The sequence below is a fragment of the Eptatretus burgeri genome, unplaced genomic scaffold, assembly GCF_056783735.1.
Source record: "Eptatretus burgeri isolate ZD-2024b unplaced genomic scaffold, Ebu_testis_v1 Ebu_testis_scaffold_3154, whole genome shotgun sequence".
NCBI classification, from domain to species: Eukaryota; Metazoa; Chordata; class Myxini; order Myxiniformes; family Myxinidae; genus Eptatretus; species Eptatretus burgeri.
Genome location: NW_028225102.1, coordinates 485,001 through 505,000, shown reverse-complemented (window position 1 = coordinate 505,000; position 20,000 = coordinate 485,001). Strand labels below are relative to the sequence as shown.

At 39.1% G+C, this 20,000-nt stretch overlaps 1 protein-coding gene across 9 annotated transcripts in view; it reads right to left on the bottom strand.

The window, feature by feature from the left end:
• Window positions 1-20,000, bottom strand: part of LOC147006765 (netrin-1-like) — a 76,894-nt gene that overhangs the window by 14,243 nt on the left and 42,651 nt on the right. For 8 of the 9 annotated variants that reach the window (XM_085867934.1, XM_085867931.1, XM_085867936.1 and 5 more), the window contains one exon: window positions 17,745-17,892. The exons of the other annotated variant lie outside the window; for it this stretch is intronic. In XM_085867934.1, the coding sequence (XP_085724060.1) occupies window positions 17,745-17,871 (127 nt within the window). In that variant the 5' untranslated portion in view covers window positions 17,872-17,892. The remainder of the gene's footprint in view (window positions 1-17,744; window positions 17,893-20,000) is intronic. 9 annotated transcript variants of the gene reach the window in all.

Below are 20,000 nucleotides of genomic sequence, written 5' to 3'. Positions count from 1 at the left end.
GATGAGACCAATCAAAGGAAAACATCCAAATGCTCAACTTTCAATCATTCACAATACCACCAGAACGGTTCTCACGGATATGTCGCCACTGCCTTGAAACGTCAGGAAGTCCAACACTTGAAGATTCATACAAATCGAATGGGTCTGTGAGTGACTGAGTGGGGATTTTAATGGAACAACATACCCACGAGTACCTGCTTCAGCTCTCAATCTCCAATAATTCGTTTGGAAGAAGGACCGTAATCACTCGTGTGTAATCCGCAGGGAAGTTTTCAAATAAAATTTTCAGGAAAACACAACTTTACACATATATATATATATATATATATATATATATATATATATATATATATATATATATATATATTGTTACGTTTGAAGGGGGGGGTATGCATTCAAAGGGTAATTAGGATGTTGAATTAGGTATGCCATGCTGTTCGAGTTTACCAGGATCTCGATGTAATAAGTAGCAATTCAGTGGTGATAAGTTGTCTAGTAAATGTTCATTTCTTCAAGGGGGAAATGATAATTGTCACGTAATTAGATAGGGACACGGGATAGGGTAAGTGTGTCTGCGTAAACCCCTTTTAGTAGTCCCTGGAGGCTGGCCGTGACGTCACAGGACAGGGCTGCGGATGGCTCCGCCCCGTGATCACGATTGGCGGAAGGCGACGGCGGTGGGCCAATAAAACGGGTCGATTGGAAGTGACAAGGACGGGAGGATAAAAAGGCTCTGTTCGGGGTCGAAAAGGAGAGGAAGAAGATCGGGACAAAAAGATCGTGTTTTTTTGGTGTGCAGGCTGTTGCGCGGGAAGCGTACTTGTTGTTGTGCTGATTCGATCGTGTTCTTCATCGTGTCTTGGAGCCTTGCTGAGCCTCGTTCCTCACCTTGGTTGGCTCTGGGGTTCTGCTGACTCGGAGTACGGGGTCGAACGGCGGGCGGACCTGCCTCCCTCGCCTGCTCGCAATTTGGCGCCAGAACTGGTTCCCTGGCGGCTGTGGGCGGACTTGGGCCAAGACCAGGAGGTCGACAGCACCGCGGTTCCTTCTGCCCCCTGACGAGAGCGGGGCCAGCTCGTCCGACGCCAGTCCAGGGACGGTTGCGTCCACACCACGGTCCAGCCTGACCACCAGAAGTAGCTACGTTTTGTGTGTATGTGTGTGTGTGTGTGTGTACTTGGCGCCTTAGAGGGTTTGAGAATTGTATATTCATTGGAATTGTCTGTGTTTTCCCCATGCCCGATCCCACACCATCCCGTCAAATCGCCCCGGATCCCTCTTCTTGCCGAGTCTTGTTATTTCTGGTTAATAATAAAAACAAATAAACATCATCAACTCAGTGAAAAGCGACTCGTGCCACCTTCCTCGTCCCGTTTGCGGTAGAGAGATTAGAACCGCCATGTTTGGGTTATAAACAAATAAACCGCCTCCATCGTTTCGGCTCATTCTACGTTGGCGGGACTGTTCAAGTCCCGTGGACGTCACTATATATATATATATATATATATATATATATATATATATATATATATATATATATATATATATATATATATATATATATATATATATATATATATATCCCACAACAAAAATTAACCCCTGAAACAAGTATTTTTAGATCCTCGTGGGGGATCTCTCAGTCTTACTCACGTTGTTCTTCTTCATCTTCTTCTTGCGGACTTTTTTGTTTCACAGCTTACAGTTTTCATCGAATCTTCCTGAAACTTGGCGTATATATGTAACCAGAGTTGGTGTCAAAGCCACCCAATGCTGCCTGTTTATACATTTATCGTTTTTAAAAGACGAGTCTAATAATTAATATTTTCTATAATTCTCTAACAATTTTTTTTTGGGGGGGGGGGGTTGGAAATTATTTAAAACATGTAGAAATGCAAAAGAAAAATTTCTCTTACAATTTTTGGGGGGGGGGCGGGGGGGGGTTGGAAATCACTCAAAACATGCAGAAATGCAAAAAAATATATATTTTTTTTTTCCTCTAACAATTTTTTTTTGGGTGGGGGGACCAAGTCCAAAATCTGATGGCATGATCCTTGGACCATACCTAACCCCCCCACCAAGTTTCGTCGAAATCCTAATCACTTAAAACATGTAGAAATGCAAAAAAAAGAAATCGAAATTTTGTTGAAAAAAAATCTGCAAAAATTTTTTTTTCCTCTAACAATTTTTTTTTGGGGGGGTTGGAAATCACTTAAAACATCTCGAAATGCAAAAAAAAAATTTTTTTTCTCTAACTTTTTTTTTGGGGGGTGGGGGTTGGAAATCACTTAAAACATGTAGAAATGCAAAAAAAAAAAATAAATTCTCCAACAATTTTTTTGGGGGAGGGGGTGTGGTTGGAAATCACTTAAAACATGAAGAAATGCAAAAAAAAGAAATCGAAATTTTGTGGAAAAAAAAGTTGCAAAAAATTTTTTTTTCTCACAATTTTTTTTTGGGGGGGGGGTTGGAAATCACTTAAAACATGTAGAAATGCAAAAAAAAAAATTCTCCAACAAATTTGTTTGGGGGGGGGGGGTCCAAGTCCAAAATCTAATGGCATGATCCGTGGACCTAACCCCCCCCACCAAGTTTCGTCGAAATCCGTCGAGGAGTTTTTCCTTAATACAAAAAATTTAACATTTTCACGCTCACGCTCACGCTGGGGGTATCGCTATATAATAGCTCTCTGTTCTTCGAACAGGCGAGCTAACAATACCCTGCGCAGATAGCAACCATCTCCGATTTTGAAAATTCCTCCAAGAGAAAAAAAGTTATGACGTCAAAATATTTCCGCTAATGGAAATCGCCGAAAAAAATATCTCCGAAACTAGGCAAGCTTTTTGAATTCTGTTTGCGGGAATCGAACAGGGCATTAGCAGAGATTAATTACCGCACTTATGATACATCACTATGACGTCATATCAATTTTTTATGACGTCATTCCTATTTTTTGTTTCACAACCCAGAGTTTTCATCGGATCTTTGTGAAACTTGCCATGTATATGCAGAAAGCCCACGCGCAGGCAGTAACCATCTCCGATTTTGGAAATTCTTCCTAGAAAAAAAGTTGACGTCATAATATCGACGCTAATGGAAATCGCCAATACCATTATCTCCGAAACTGGGCAAGCTGTTTGAATTTTGTTTGCAGGAATCAAGCCGGGCATTAGCACAGATAATTTATCGCAAACCTGATAGTAGAGGAATAATGGGGCTTCTGAGGCATCCATGCAAATGAATGGGGTAAAGGGGGAAAACTGTGAATTAAACCCCAAAAACCCCTAAACAGGAGACTGATTCCTCCCCCCCCCCACCCCCCATATAAATGTATTGGGAAACCTTTCTGACTCGAGGTCAATCAGGACAAAACAGGAGAATGATTTTTTTCCCATACAAGCTCATGTTAAATTGTCTCAGTGTCCAAAAAACCCAACCCCCCCCCACCCCCAGCCCCTCTGACTCTCGGTCCACGGGGTCAAAAGAAGAGATTGATCTCTGCCCCATTGGGCACATGTTAAACTGAGGCTTACTGATTTCCTTTTATATTTTCACTCCACTCAAAGAGTGATCCAATAAATATTTGTCCATGTTTTATTCGAGGTAATAAATTAATTTTCCGATTACATTCATCACCATCGAGTGTATTCACAAATATTATTTTAGAACTTTAATAGTTCTTGGTTTTTATGTCTTTGTTGAGCAGAAATAAAATGAAAAACTTCTCTCAATGTTCTTGTTTGACCACCTCCTGAGCCTGATTATTTTTCATAAACCACGCCCACTTTTCCATAAGCCACGCCCACTATTCCATAAGCCACACCCGCTTTCCATAGGTCATGCCCCCTTTTTGTTAAACCACGCCCACTTTCCCGAAGCTCCGCCCATTTTTACTAAGCCCCACCCACTTTTACTAAGCCCCACCCTCTTTTGTGAGGACCACCTACTCTTACATCATTTCCAGCTAATCTCTGACTCATAAGGCTTTCCTGTTGTTGACCAGGGAATTTCCAAAGGAAACCACACCCACCAATCTTCCTATATAAAGGCTTGAAACCCAGACTGAATTTAAACATATTTTTACTTTGACTGAGAATGGACTGCTGTGCTGAGCTTGAGTGGGATGACTTTGGAGTTCCTTGGAGTTCGACTACTTGAATGGAACTAAACCTTCAAGTTGATGAACTGGATTCAAACCTCTTATCTATTGAGGTAAGATTTAATTTTCTTATTTACAGAGTTTGATTTTAGCATATTATCATTTAAAAATCAAATCACTTAATTAATACATTAATATTTTCTCTCACAGGAAATTGTATCAGAAATACAAAATGAAAATACTGCTTTTGCCACAACTTGGGGCAAAATTATTGGTTTGGTTGAAGACCTTGTGAGCGACCAAGACCCACAGAACGAGCTCGACCTTGATGACCCAACCAAAGAGTTATACCTTGGAGACCCGCAAAATCCTGAAAAAGAGTTTTACATCGATGGAACTCATTGTGAGTTATCAAGACAATACCCACTGAACAAGTTATACCTTGATGAACCAGAATATAAGTTTTACCTCGGAGACTCACAAATTTTTTTAAAAATCAGTAAATGAGTTATCCTTGGTGGTTTTAAATGTGAAACCTATCTCGGAGACCTCACAAATTTTGAAAAAAATCAGTAAATGAGTTATCATTGGTGGTTTTAAATGTGAAACCTACCTCGGAAACCTCACAAATTTTGAAAAAAATCAGTAAATGAGTTATCATTGGTGGTTTTAAATGTGAAACCTACCTCGGAGACCTCACAAATTTTGAAAAAAACAGTAAATGAGTTCTGCCTTGATGGTTTAAATAACTACCTTGGAGACTCGGGAAAAGGGTTCTGCCAAGATGGTTCTAAATATGGAACCTACCTTGGAGACTCACAAATTTTGAAAAAAAAATCAGGAAATGAGTTATCCCTTGGAGACTTTCTAAGTTGTTTTTATTTTGGAGACTTCAAATGTGGGTTCTGACTTGATAACTCACAATGTGATACATATCTTGGAAACTCAACAGGAATGTGGTTATACCTTGGAGACTTGGAAAGTTGGGTTTATTTTGGAGACTTGAAATGTGGTTTCTCCCAAGAAGACTCTTGGGGATCTAAACCTATCGATGTAGTTCTTTGTTGGATGGTGCTTGATGAGAGTATATCAAGAAAGTTCTGGGAAGAAAGTGCAGGAAAGTTCTGGGAAGAAAGTGCAGGAAAGTTCTGGGAAGAAAGTGCAGGAAAGTTCTTACTCCCCTTACTACTTCATCAAATCTGAAAGTCTTAAAAGACAGAATTGGAAGAAGAGAAAGAAAAAAAAACATGAAAAAAAATTGTTGAAATACGTATTTAAAAAAAGATATTGTGTTGGGTGAGGGGAGGGTTGGGGTTGAGATTTTGAATGTGAGGGTTAGGGTGGGTTAGGGATGGGTTGGGGTTGATTATGCTCCCTGTTATATTATATCTCTCACACACACACACACACACACACACACACACACACACACACACACACACACACACACACACACACACACACACACACACACACACACACACACGTTAAGCCTTGCCTATGTAGTTGAGGATTCTGTGTTTGGGGTTCACAGATCTAAGAACGTCCCCCATTGCACACGCACCAACAAACAAAAGTTAAGCCTTGACTGACTATTCAGTTGAGGATTCTGTGTTTGGGGTTCACAGATCTAAAAACGTCCCCCTTGACACACATTATATATATATATATATATATATATATATATATATATATATATATATATATATATATATATATATATATATATATATTTAATTTAACCCTCTGCGGATGCCACCTGTTATACACTTCGGACTTGGTCCTCGAGTGTCCATAAAGGTGTATAGTAGAGGGGAGTGAAGCGCCAAACTATTGCTCCCATGAGTATTTTCTGCTTCGTTTTGTCTTTTGTAATTCCTGTGAATAAAATGAACCTAAAATCTCTCCCCCCTTCAAATCACATACCTTATAAGTCCAAGGAACTGTATCTATCACATCAACAATTTTAAAAAGCTCATTTGTCCATCGTTTAATCTAACCTTTTTCAAAATGAGATTTCCATCTATATATTCTGACTATATCACCAACTTTGAACTTAGGCTTTTTGACATTAATCTCTTTTTCATATTCTAATTTTGTAAATGTTTCTGATGGTTTCGTTTTCGTTGAAGTATGAATCGTGTCATTGTACTTGTTTTCAATATCCTGAATAAAGATGACCATTGTTGTGAAACGAGTTGTGTGAATTTTTTGTATAGTCTCTCTTTTAAAGTGCGATTAAAGTGCTCAATAACAACCGCTTTTCCTTCATTAAAGGAACTGTATTATGTAATGCTGTTATTTTTTAGAAAATTCATAAATGTCTTATTATAGAACTCTTTACCCTCATCAGTCCACAATTTTTTGGGTTTTCGCTTACTTTCATTAAATATCTGTTGAATATCTACTCGCATATCTACTCCTCAAATCAAAAATGGTAAAAGCATACTTGTACCCCTTATCATTATTGAGTTCAATAAAATCAGCGGACTAGATATAATCAACTTCCTTGGAATAAACCTTCCTTCGATGAAACTTTGTGATTATTGGTTTATGTAATTCATCAGCTAATTGTTCTTCAGTCTTAATGACATCATTCGAGCCTATAAGTTTTTTGAATTTCCAAGCCCAAGTTTCAATTTAGTACTGATCATCTTCTTCACGATGAACCTATCAACTTTTTCTCTCAAGGTTGGATTTTGTATCAGAGACAAATTATACAACATTTCTCTATCGGCCTCATGCATTTCTTCCAAAGTTGTGGTATTCCCATAATCAATATCATGCCTCATGCACACTTCATCAACCCTATTGATGGGTTTACTCCATGGTTTAGGATTGTCTGCCTCATCTAATCTTTTATCCAAGTTTGTGCCTGGACAACAGAAAGAATACCCTGATAGATGTAATTCCCCTGGTATTACAGTAGTTGTAAATTTACTTCCTGATAAAAACTTTTGTATATCTCCTCCACGTTTGTGTTTGGAGATAAATTGACTCTTTTTTGAACCACACACTGAACATGTATCTTTTTGTATCACCCTATTATTTTTACTTTTAAAATACGAGATATTTTTAGTATTAGTTTTCTTTTTACATTTGAGACAATAACTCATTTATTTGTGAGAAAAATTCCTACAGAGTGCAAAAACCTTTTTAGTTTCCAACATGCACATTTGAATCTTAATTTTTAAAACATAAATAATCCTCAGAAATGTCTTCACTCTCTCCTCCATTTATTTAAGAAAAAAATGGAAAACTTTAATCAAAGTCAATCACACCAACATCATCTATCTTATCCATGAAAACAATGTTAATAGTCTTGTCGAAAATATTTCTAATAGACTTGTCAATTCTTTGTTTTCCTCCTGGGTGTGTTGAGATTTATTTACTTTCTGTAATACCCCCAATCTTTTTTTTAATCACACTGGTTTCCATATTTTATAATTTATTTATTCTCTCTTTCCTCCCTCTTCTCTCTTTCCTCCTTCTCTCTCTTCTCTCTTTCCTCCTTCTCTCTCTTCTCCCTCTCCTCCTTCTCTCTCTTCTCTCTTTCCTCCTTCTCTCTCTTCTCCCTCTCCTCCTTCTCTCTCTTTCCTCCTTCTCCCTCTCCTCCTTCTCTCTCTTCTCCTTTTCCTCCTCTTCTCTCTCTTCTTCTGTCTCAACTCAACTCCTTCCTCGTTTCTTCAACTCCTTCCTCGTCCCTTACTATCCTTGAATCACTTATACCCCATAGAATATCATACATATATTCATCAGGATTTCTTGTTATTCCTGTATCCAAAATAATTATTTTTACAACAGGAAACCAATAAAATTTCTTCTGAATTTCTAAAAGAGCCTTAGGTTTTCTTAACTTTATCATTTTTTCATTATTTAACATTCTAATTAAATCTAAAGTTGTCGGTTTATCAACATCAGTATAAAACCAATTTTTTATTAATTGAAAATACGTCATTCTTATGTTGTAGAACATATTTATTAAAACACCAAATACCCTTTTCTTAAAGGAATGCTTGGACACAGAAATGATAATTTCCTTGAAGCCTTCTTGCTGTCATTTATGTATTAGAAATATATGACAGAATAATATTATGACACGAAACACCTCTCCATCTTCCCATAGTAAAATCACTTTGAATTTCCTTACTTATTATAAATAATCCTGCTTTTTCTGTTTTTTTGTGATATATACTCGGGCAAAACCATTATTATATTTACCCTTATTAAATTCTTTTATTTGTTGTTTACTAATTGTGCTTCCAGAAAACTCATTCTCTGCACCAAGTGGATCATATTCTTCCTTACGAGACTGATTTGATTGTTCCAGGTCTTCTCGGTCAATTTTAAATGACCAATTATACCCTAAATCATTCATATCATACCCCCATTGTTCCATTCTCAAACAAACGATACGCCCTTCTTTATAGAAATTTATTTCAATTGGAACTGTGAATTCTGTATGACCTGAGATAAAATCAACACTTCTGTATCTTTGGAATACACGGCCGTTTTATTTAAGGATATATATTGTGATAAATCACTTAATCTCACCAAGTCATTTGCGTCAGTCGGGCTTGGATAATTTATTAATTTATAAGCATTTTTCATATTAATATTTTTTGTTATACTATATTTCTGTCGTTCAGCCTGTGCCTTTGTGTAATAATTTGATAAATCAATATCCAGTTCTAGGGATACACCAAAGATAGAACCATCTTTACCAACATAAGTCATTTATATTACATTAAAAATAATGTCATTAAAAATTTTATTTTTGTTGAGTTGAAATAACACATATAGACATAATTGACCACAACACTTGGAATTTAATTATTGGACCTGAAATGTTTGATAAACACCATTCTGTAAGAATTTTATGACTTCAACAGGTGGTGGAAGACCAAAACTATCAAAATAATATTTATCTTGACGATTAAAAATACAAACCCAATGAGAACCTTTCCCATTATTATCTTCTAAGTTCATAATAATATTCTTTGTATGTTGAGGCACGTTTGTTAATTCATTTCTCATACAAATAACCACATTATGAATTTTTAATTTCTTACAATATTTGACAAGTTGTAAATTTGATGTTGTATTCTTTCCAAATTTTTTGAACCACTCATCAATTCTCATTTATTTGTTAGAAAGATATAATCCATTACCTCTTTTAGTTAATTTTACACCCGCTTGTGAGATAGAAGAAAGCATATCTCCAACTAACAATCTCGCTTTATCAGGCAGACTTTCAAGTTTTTCAGCAAAATCTACAATTACACCACTTCCACGAATTTGTTTCTCCAACTCTTTGTTATGTCTTTCCAATTATTTTTGAGCCCGGAGTTGAGCCTTCCTTTCGTTGGAAGCTTTCACCGCTGCTGAAATACCACCCGTCAATGGTCCAGCCACACTGAAACCAGCAAATAAAGGAATTATAAATGGGAGAATTCCTCCACTCGTCTCTCTTATTGAATATTTTTTCAACATTGGTTTTGACATTTTAATTTTAAGTGAGCCAGTATCGTTCAATATTTTCACCTGTTCTCTTGTGAGCAAAACATCAATTCTTACTGCTCCTTTTCTCTGAATTGTATTAATGTTAATCGTACAAGGTTTTTGATTTTGAACACAAGATGATAGTTTATGAAGATTGAGTTGATTAACATATACCCCAGTTGGTACTTTACCACTCATTTATTTAACAAAAAATTATGTGAGACTAATCATAACACCATTATCTGTATTAATCAGTAATTCTGTTTCTTCCAAAAGCAAACAATATGTATCAACTTCTTCACTCTCTCCTCTTTCAATGTATAGGGAAGTATCCACTCGATTAGACTTTATAGTTTCCTTTTGAGCGCTCAGGTCAAACGCATAGATTGTATACAAACTTTTAAATGCTGTCATATCCAAAATAGGTTCTTTATTTCCATTACTTTCACACACCTTTTGGTAAGACTTGTATGCTTCAGCAAAATCATTTTTTCCCAATTAATTTCCAATCTATCTCGTGGATAAAATGTTCCATCTAGAGAAACGCGAAGTTGTTTCACCTTAGCATTATCACTCAATGCATTATTCTTATCAGTCGCAGTATCACCATCTGCCTTTTTAAAAATGATCCACAGATATCGTGGCTTTCCTTCCAGAACACCCAAATTCCACGTGTAAGTAGTTTGGTTGAGTTTAACGTGTTGACATCTTCTTTTAAGGTATGATACACTGAGTGGTTTCTTTGAGTTAAGTCTTCTATTCAACATCTCTTCTGTTTTAAGATTAGGAGTATATTCACTGATATACCAACTCATTTCCTCAATTACAAATTTATTCTGATCACCAAAAGCATTACCAACACCAAAAAGCAATCGATTTTCTTTATCATTCCTTTGTGGTTGAAATCTAATTTTAAGACCATACAGAACTTTATCATGATCACAAAATCCAAATATACCTTTAAGAGGAACTGCCACAGTAAAACTATTACCGGCTTTTGCATCATCATTATACATTCCTTTCCTTTGACTATATCCAGGGTCTGTGTTTGTTCCCGTTGACATATCAGGAATAAAACCTTCGACAGCCCCCTTTCCCATTCTATCACCGAATTAATATAGTGTGAATTTCATCATTTCAGATACAGCAGAGACATAATAAACCGCTTCAACTTCTTGTGTTCTAATGTACAAACGAACACTGTCAAACATTTTCCAGAAGAAATCATTTACGAGTGTAGCGTTTGTGTAAGTCGCAGCCTTAGTGAATGTAAATTTACACAACAAGAAACTTTCGGATCGATTCAAATAAGTTTGTTGATTGTTTATTTCAAAACTTTTTGTACCATTTGAATTCCAGTCTGTTCCAGTTATTGCATTTACCTTGAAGTAATCTTTTTTAGTGGAGTTTGAGATGACAATGGTATTATCCAAATCATAGATACTATCAATTGCTTCCATACTTGTATTTATTAAGGAAAAAATATGTTAAAACTTTTGAAACTCTGACCCAAGTATTTGAATTATTTTCTGTCGTTCTTGGGGAGACAACTGAGTTTTGCCTTTCTTAATTTATTTTATTGCTTGTAATTTATGAGATTCCTTTTGGGCATCTTTTATGCTCTTTACAGCACCTGCTACATTTCCCACAGCAGAAGCAGTTGAACTAATTCGGTCTTTATGTTTAAGAATAGTTGAATCTATACCCATTAGAGTATCAATTATCCCATCTCCTCTAAATTGATGTCCAACACACCTTTGTCTCTTAGGTTTATAGTATCCTCTACCAAGATACATACCTTCACCCTTGTAGTATGGGGAAAGGAACATCCCATCCCCTGTAATTATTTTATATTTTCCCAACTCGTGTTTCCTCACAATAACCATCATATTTATTTATTGGAAAACTTCACGTCGGTGAATTCTGATGGATATAATTTCTCCATTAAAAGAAATCATACGATTATCTTGGTCGGTTATCCGAAAATTTACTCTCTCTGTATTTGGTTTTTCCTAACACAGGGAGATAAACCAGATTTTTGAGTTCCATATTGAATTTATAACCAATTGGGGTTGAGTATGCCCTTAATGAAAATATTGTATTTGTTCTTATTCCATCATTATAAGCACCATCAATCAAATCACAGTGAATTAATACCGAATTTATTCCTGAGGATATTTGAATGACATTATCACTGTAAAACATCCCATTAGTTTCAATCTTTTTTGAGGAGAAACCCAATAACTCTCTAAATGAATTATCAATTGTAAAATCAACCTTGTAGTTATTTTAAGTTTAATCGTTGATTTTGAAGTATGTTTTTGAAAATCTATAACAATATTTTTTGGTTCATCACCCTGTTCTTTCAGAAGACGAACAATTTCGGAAGATATTTGAGAAATCTCATATGCTCCGGGTGAAACTGTTATCGTTTTGTATCCACTTCCCGGATTATAACTAAACTTGTCATTTTTCTCAGTTATATTAAATAAGGTATTATAAGTTTCCATGGACAATAAAGATGCCTCATATTCTTTTGTTGGGTCAAGTTGTAGTGGATATGGGAATGAAGATGTGTGGTCGCTTGTTGTGAAATTAAAACTCAGGATTGTGCTTCTCATCTTATTTAATATGAGATAAAATGTCTTTGTATTGGCATTTATTAATTATTTTCATGTTCATCAACTGGTCTAAAATGGCTGATGCTTCATTAAAACAATTGTTATTTCCAGCCTTCTTACTACCTAACAACAATAACAGTCTATTAACGAATTGTGATGGGTCATTTGGAAGAAAACTAACACCTGGACCAAGGATACTTAAAGCCTGAATAATGTGTTTCTCCTTCTCATTCTTCCCACTTTTACCAGAAAGACTAACCCTATAATTAACAGAGTTCAGCAGATCAATATATACTCTATCATCATTATTTTTCATATCCAATGGTTTATCAAAATACTTTGATTCATCCCTCACAGTTGAACCTTGTCTTCCATCTTTTGTGAGAAGAAACATTAATCTCGGAGTTAGTTGAACAGGAGGTTGAGCACAACTCAAGAACCTTAATTCATCATTAAATTAAGCGGGACCACGGGAGATGGATGAAGATAAAAGCGAGCCGGAGCGGGAGATAGAGTTATAAGATAGACAAGTCTGGAGATGGCGATGGTTCACGAGCAATGTACACGGTTCGCCTTTTTCATTTTTTGACCTTCGAGGGGACGCCACGGGCAAACTGGCGGGAATCGGGAAAAACGTAAATGATGAAAGTTGTAGTACTCGAAGAGCACTCAGGGGAGCACAGACCTCGACCAGGCTGAAAAGTTTACGTTTCGTATCAAACTAATCGGCCTGATCTAGATCTGGATCTGATTCAAAATCTCGTTGCCTTGTCACCGAATCAGCTCATCTCTCTTGTTTTGTCATAACTCATCCTCCACAACTTATTGAGATATCGTGCTCCTGTAAATATCATTTTTGGTCCGAACTCTCAATGTTGAAGAATGTATCACTTTTACTCTAATAATTTAAAATTAATGTATAAGGATAATGTGTCATTGTTATATATGGATACAGATAGTTTTATCTTAGAAATTAAGACAAGTGATGTATATGAGGATATGATCGATAATATTGATATGTATGATACAAGTAATTATAAGTCTGATAGTATGTTGTTTTCATTAAAGCATAAAAAGGTTATTAGTAAGTTTAAGGATGAGTTGGGTGGAAAGGTCATGAGTGAATTTGTGGGTTTGAGATCAAAGACTTATGCTTTTACGTATATTGATAATAATAACATTGAAAGATGTGATCAGAAGCGAAAGGGAATAAAGAAAAATATAATCAAGGAAACAATAAACTTTAAACATTATTACAACTGTTTAACCTTAAAGAAGGAAGAGTACAGAAAAATGAATACAATAAGAAGTTATAAACATCAATTATATACAGAAGAGATAAATAAGAAAGCATTAGGAGCTTTTGATGATAAAAGATATTGTTGTGGATTTCCGCCACTCCGGCGTGCGGGCGACCGCTTTTAGCTAATTGCGGCCGCGCGCCCACCGACCGTGGCAATCCAGTCGCAGCTTTCGGATCAACGCCGAAATCCAGCTACGGGTGTGTTTTTAACCACACCACAACCTTGTCAATGCTCTGTCGATTTACCTAATTATTAGCGCGGACAGACTACCGAGAGGTTGTACCTCAACGGGACCTGCTCGGAAACGAGCCGCTTAAGCAGCTTGCTCCGTTTGCAATTGCCGAGCGGTTATATATCGCCAAGCCCCGTTGGACCCGATTAGCTTATCGGTGTTAAAAACCAGCTATTTATTCCGAACACAATTATGGCAGTTCAATGGAGGAAGGGACGCAACGAGCAGGTGAATATTCAAACAAAGCGGACATTTATTTGTACATGCACATATACAAGCAAGCCAATGAATGGGGGTAAGGGACAAGACACGAGCAAAAAGACCTACAGCCGTTGTCTATTTTCTATGTACATGCACTTAACAACAATTCTACTTATCGGACAAGGCGCCACAGACTTCCATGCAAAAACCCCAGGAAAGAAAAAGGGAGAACAGGGCCAGTAGGCCTTTAATGTTCCTCGGAGCTTGGAAGACCGAAGGAGCTCCGCGAGGCCGTGCAGGTTACCTTGTCGCCCTGGAGATGACTCGATGGGTCTTTCGGTCGGGGACCCTCGGTATGTCTCGTCGTCAACACGGCAGCTGGTGTAACGGCGGCCTGGTTGGTCCAGGCCTAGCCGTGCGGCCTGGTCGATCGGCCCCGGCCGACGACGCCTCAGAGGAGCGAACGGGCCTTGTCTTTTGGAGTTGATGCTCTTTTAAGAGCCCGCTCACTCCTCAGCGTCGCTCGGACAGTCCCGGGGCCCGATCACTTCGGACCGTTCTGTCGCTGGCTGGCGACTTCTCTCCGGCTGGTGACCTCTCCCCGGCTGGCGACTTCGCTGCCGCCTCCACCCACCCACAACTCTGCACTGCACTGCAGGCTTGACTGGACTCCAGGCTCCAAACTCCACCGGACTCCAACGAACGAGCTCCACTCCGAACTCCGAACTCCAGTGCTCCACTCCGGACTGCCGACTCAACCCCGAACTCCGTACTGGAACTGGACTCCACCAACTCCGTACTGCCGACTCAACTGCTGGTGTCAGCGTTTCAGCCCGGCCTTTTATCGGGTTCGGGGTGGTGTTTGGTCTTTCACCTTTGACCCTTCACCCCCCGCTGGCTCCGCCCCTTTTGTCATTCTGATCCAATCTTGCCGTCAAACGCGGACGTGGTAGGAATCACCGGCTTTCGCTCCAACGAGGAAGTCGTCGTGTTTGTCGGCGGAGATGTTGTTCGTTTGTGGATGCCGTTGCTGGCGAAAAGATGGCGGCGCTGTGGAGATGATGGTGAGATGTTGTTTGTTTGTTGATGTTGTTTGTTGGGGAAAAGATGGCGGCACCATGGAGATGCTGGCAGTTGTGGCGAAGCTGGTGAGGAGATGTTGGCGGTTGTGGCGAAGGTGGTGAGGAGATGTTGTTTAAAATAAAGATAGGAAAGAATAACAGCTTTCTGAAAGATGCACAGCCCGGCTCACGAATAAATCCCGTTAGACATCGGTGGGAAAATCTAATCTGGACACACACTTATCGACATAACTGATCTTCGGGGAACCTGAATGGTGATCTGTGAATTTCCACAACCGTAACAATATATTTTGGAGAATGGAATCAAGAGTATCCCTTATGGTTATAAGTGTTGAGGAGTGTCTTTTTACTGATTTATAAATGATAGAACCAAGCAATAACCAAACCAAAGAGTGGACATGTAATCAGCCTTGGTATTTAAATGGGAAACATAACGAATGTGAGAAGTATCAAAAATGTCTTATTGAAAAAATAACCGGGGTAATAGTAAATAAAATAAATAAGCGGATAAATTTAATTACCAATAAGTTGGAGGAAGTAAAGAAAAAAATAAATATCCTTGAATGGACTGAAAACTTTGATGGTTATCAATTGAATAATGGAAAAACAATTTAGTACAATCTCAAAATGATATGTGGATCAGGAGGTGGTCAAACAAGAACATTGAGAGAAGTTTATCATTTTATTTCTGCTCAACAAAGACGTCAAACCAAGAACTAAGTTCGAAAATTATATTTTTGAATATCCTCGATGGTGATGAATGTAATCGGAAAATTAATTTATTACCTCGAATAGAACATGGACAAATATTTATTGGATCACTCTTTGAGTGGAGTGAAAATATAAAAGGAAATCAGTAAGCTTCAGTTTAACATGTGCTCAATGGGGCAGAGATTAATCTCTATTTTTGACCCCACGGACCGAGAGTCAGAGGGGGCGAGGTGTGGAGGGGGGTTGGGTTTTTTGGACCCTGAGACAATTTAACATGAGCTTGTATGGGAAAAAATCATTCTCCTGTTTTAACCGAATTAGCCTTAAATCAGAAAGGTTAGCCTATACATTTCTATTGGGGGTGGGGGGGTTGGAATCAGTCTCCTGTTAAGGAGTTTTCAGGTTTAATTCACAGAGTTTCCCCCTTTACCCCATTTATTTGCATGGATACCTCAGAAGCCCCATTAATCCTCGACTCCTGATACATCACAATGACGTCATATTCGTTTTTATGACGTCATCATGAAGAGGACGAGGATCTTAGCTCATTTGAGCTTGTTGTTCCTAATTTTACAGCATGCTACACATCCATTATCTGATCAATTATCGTTCGTTTTTGTGCTGATGCTCAATCATGTCATCGGATTGCTATTTCTTCTGGTCTCATTTGGTCTGTTCTTGTTGTCGTGTTCTTGCTTTCCCGCTCCACTGAAGTGTCATTATTATGCGTTCATGTAACCAAGAATGTCTTGGACAATTGGTTCGGTGGACAAAATCGTTCTGAGTTGAAATGGAAGTTTTTGGTCGAAAATCTCCGCTGCCAACACACCGCGGAGTAGCTTCAGGCCTTCGGCGTTCGCGGTGTCTGGCCGGGCCTGCCACGGCTTCGCGGCCTGTGATCAGGCCGGTCCAAGGCGCCGACCAGGGCCGGTTTGTGTACCCAGTCCGCCCCGAGCACTGCAAGAGCTCAAGAGCTTCACAGTCGTTCTCCAATCTCATGGATAAAGCGGACTCCAAATTTTCACGAGACATTTCTGGGGGATGAGTGCGGCCCATACACGAGTGATTAAGGTATTCAAGTTTGTGAAAAAAGTTTTTACAGGTGAGATTTGTGGGAGAGTTGAAAGGGAAGAAATGTACTTAACTTTTTCGGTGTATCCTAAAGAAAAGATCAAACGATGATTGTTTTAAAATAATTTTTTTTTAGCACAGATGAACAGATTACTGACGTGAGACACGTCAACTACGAAACATTTATGATGTTTGAACTTGAACGTTATGATTTAAAAATAAACATTAAAGTGAACTAGTGGGAACTCGTGGTCCTCAACATGTAACGATGAAGTCTGGTGCAAACAACTGGAGCACGGATAAGCGTGGCACGGCACTCGGATAATGTGACGGAAAAATTTCCACCAAATTTTCCAGTTTCATCCCCAGCCGTCGATCGACTTTCCTGCCAGTTGCCCAATGCGTTCAGTTCCCAACTCGCAGTCATGTCCTCATCGTTCCACCTGTTGGTCCCCCTTTCCCAGGTGTTTCACTCTCACTCACAACGGCCATCGTGTTACAATTTGGAGCTTCTGGACCCTCACGGTGAAACAATCCCTCTCCAATTGCGTTGCTGATGGATGTGTTTTATCCACCATCATTTCCATCAAAATTTTCACTTCGCTTCCGTCAACTGCTGCTCCGAACTGCTTTCCCCAAACAGCGAAATTAAAGTCAGTCGGCGGTGAAGGATTCTCACCCCAATGTTACTAATACCCAAACATTTCCCACAGATGCCTTCCCCAGCCTCGTGACGTGTCCTCAGGATGTGCTGCCAGGGAGAACACCGCGACTTCGGTCCAAAGTCCGCTCTTTCTCGATTCTACCAATGATGATACGATTTGTCTCTGAGCTGTGATCGCACACACAATGTCTCTTGGGACGTTCTTTATAAAAAAAATTCCGAGAAACATACTTTTGAAACAATGTTGTTCAACGTACCGAAGATTCCACCACGGCCATTACAAACAAACTGCAGCATCTCCACAAGTTCAGAACCACAGAATGTCTCGGAGAATGTGCACCTTGCGAGTGGAGCGAGAAGTAGTAGCAGAGTGAAGGTGAGCATGCACCAATGCTTTAAATCGCCCTGCAGACACATAAGTAGAGAACACACCTTTACACCTGGGAGGGCTCCGTTCCACTTTCTGAAACTCGCATATGGAGATGACAACAAAGGGCACACACACACACACACACACACACACACACACACACACACACACACACACACACACACACACACACACACACACACACACACACACACACAACTTCAAATAGCGGATGAGTTTGAGGAAGTGATGTCATTTCCTGGGACACTGGAGAAGTTGTCTTTATGATGCTTATTTTCTGTCTGCACTCAGTGGGACAATGAAGGAGAAATTTCCTCCTCCAAATGGATGTTAACTGATGGGGGTTTGTCCATGGTCATTGTTCTAACCTATAAATGCTGAGCATCAAACGAGGAAGCAACGCATGCTGGAGTTTTAACGTCTCCGGTATGACTCAACCAGGGTCGGAATTGAACCACGGACCCCCAGATTCAGGGTGAACACACCGAGTCTGGTGCCACCAAGTCGACAGTTTTGTTGAAAAATCTTTTTTTGAGAAGTAGCTTTTCGACTTGTCTGTAATGTTTATTTTGAGCAACATTAAACATGAGTGTTGCGTTATGAGGGACACGTGGATCAAGGAAGTCACAGAAAGAAGCTGCGGAACAAAGAAGACACGTTACAGAACTTCAGTGACCAGTTACAAAACTCGCCTTCAAGAGAGAGAGAGAGATAAAGACAGAGAGAGAGAGAGAGAGAGAGAGAGAGAGAGAGAGAGAGAGAGAGAGAGAGAGAGAGAGAGAGAGAGAGACACAGAGAGAGAAACAGAGAGAGAGAGAGGGAGAGAGAGAGAGAGAAAGAGAGAGAGAGAGAGAGAGAGAGAGAGAGAGAGAGAGAGAGAGAGAGAGAGAGAGAGAGAGAGAGAGAGAGAGAGAGAGAGAGAGAGAGAGAGAGAGAGAGAGAGAGAGAGAGAGAGAGAGAGAGAGAGAGAGAGAGAGAGAGAGAGAGAGAGAGAGAGAGAGAGAGAGAGAGAGAGAGAGAGACAGACAAAGACAGAGAGAGAGAGAGAGAGAGAGAGAGAGAGAGAGAGAGAGAGAGAGAGAGAGAGAGAGAGAGAGAGAGAGAGAGAGAGAGAGAGAGAGAGAGAGAGAGAGAGAGAGAGAGAGAGAGAGAGAGAGAGAGAGAGAGAGAGAGAGAGAGAGAGAGAGAGAGAGAGAGAGAGAGAGAGAGAGAGAGAGAGAGAGAGAGAGAGAGAGAGAGAGAGAGAGAGAGAGAGAGAGAGAGAGAGAGAGAGAGAGAGAGAGAGAGAGAGAGAGAGAGAGAGAGAGAGAGAGAGAGAGAGAGAGAGAGAGAGAGAGAGAGAGAGAGAGAGAGAGAGAGAGAGAGAGAGAGAGAGAGAGAGAGAGAGAGAGAGAGAGAGAGAGAGAGAGAGAGAGAGAGAGAGAGAGAGAGAGAGAGAGAGAGAGAGAGAGAGAGAGAGAGAGAGAGAGAGAGAGACAGACAGCTTTAGTGGGTCAGATTGTAATGTTACTTCTGACATATTGAAAGTTGATGTGCAGTGTTGATCTCGTTATCCTTCTCTTCCCAATCCTCCCCAACTCTCCTTTTTTAACCTTCGCCATCGAAGATGGACGGAGGTTACTGTTTTCACCCCTGTCTGTTTGTTTGTTTGTTTGTTTGTTTGTGAACAGTATTACGGAAAAACTCCTCGACAGATTTCGACGAAACTTGGTGGGGGGATAAGGTGTGGTCCAAGGATCATGCCATTAGATTTTGGACTTGGTTCAAAGTCCAATATGGCCTCTATGGCGGCCATTTTGAAAGAAATATTTGAATTTTTGTTTTTGCATTTCTACATGTTTTAAGTGATTTCCAACCCCCCCCCAAAAAAAAATTGTAAGAGAAAAAAAATATTTGCAACTTTTTTTCCAACAAAATTTCGATTTTTTTTTTTTTTTTTTTTTACATTTCTACATGTTATTAGTGATTTCCAACAAAAAAACATGCCAAATTATAATTGCGGCTGATTTTGGAACTTCAGGTGGATATACCCACGAAAAATCAATTCCTGTCTCAAGGAATCTTGTTATGATGAATGAATTGAGTATGTAAAAGTTAAAAGTAAAAGGGAAAGTTGCAAACT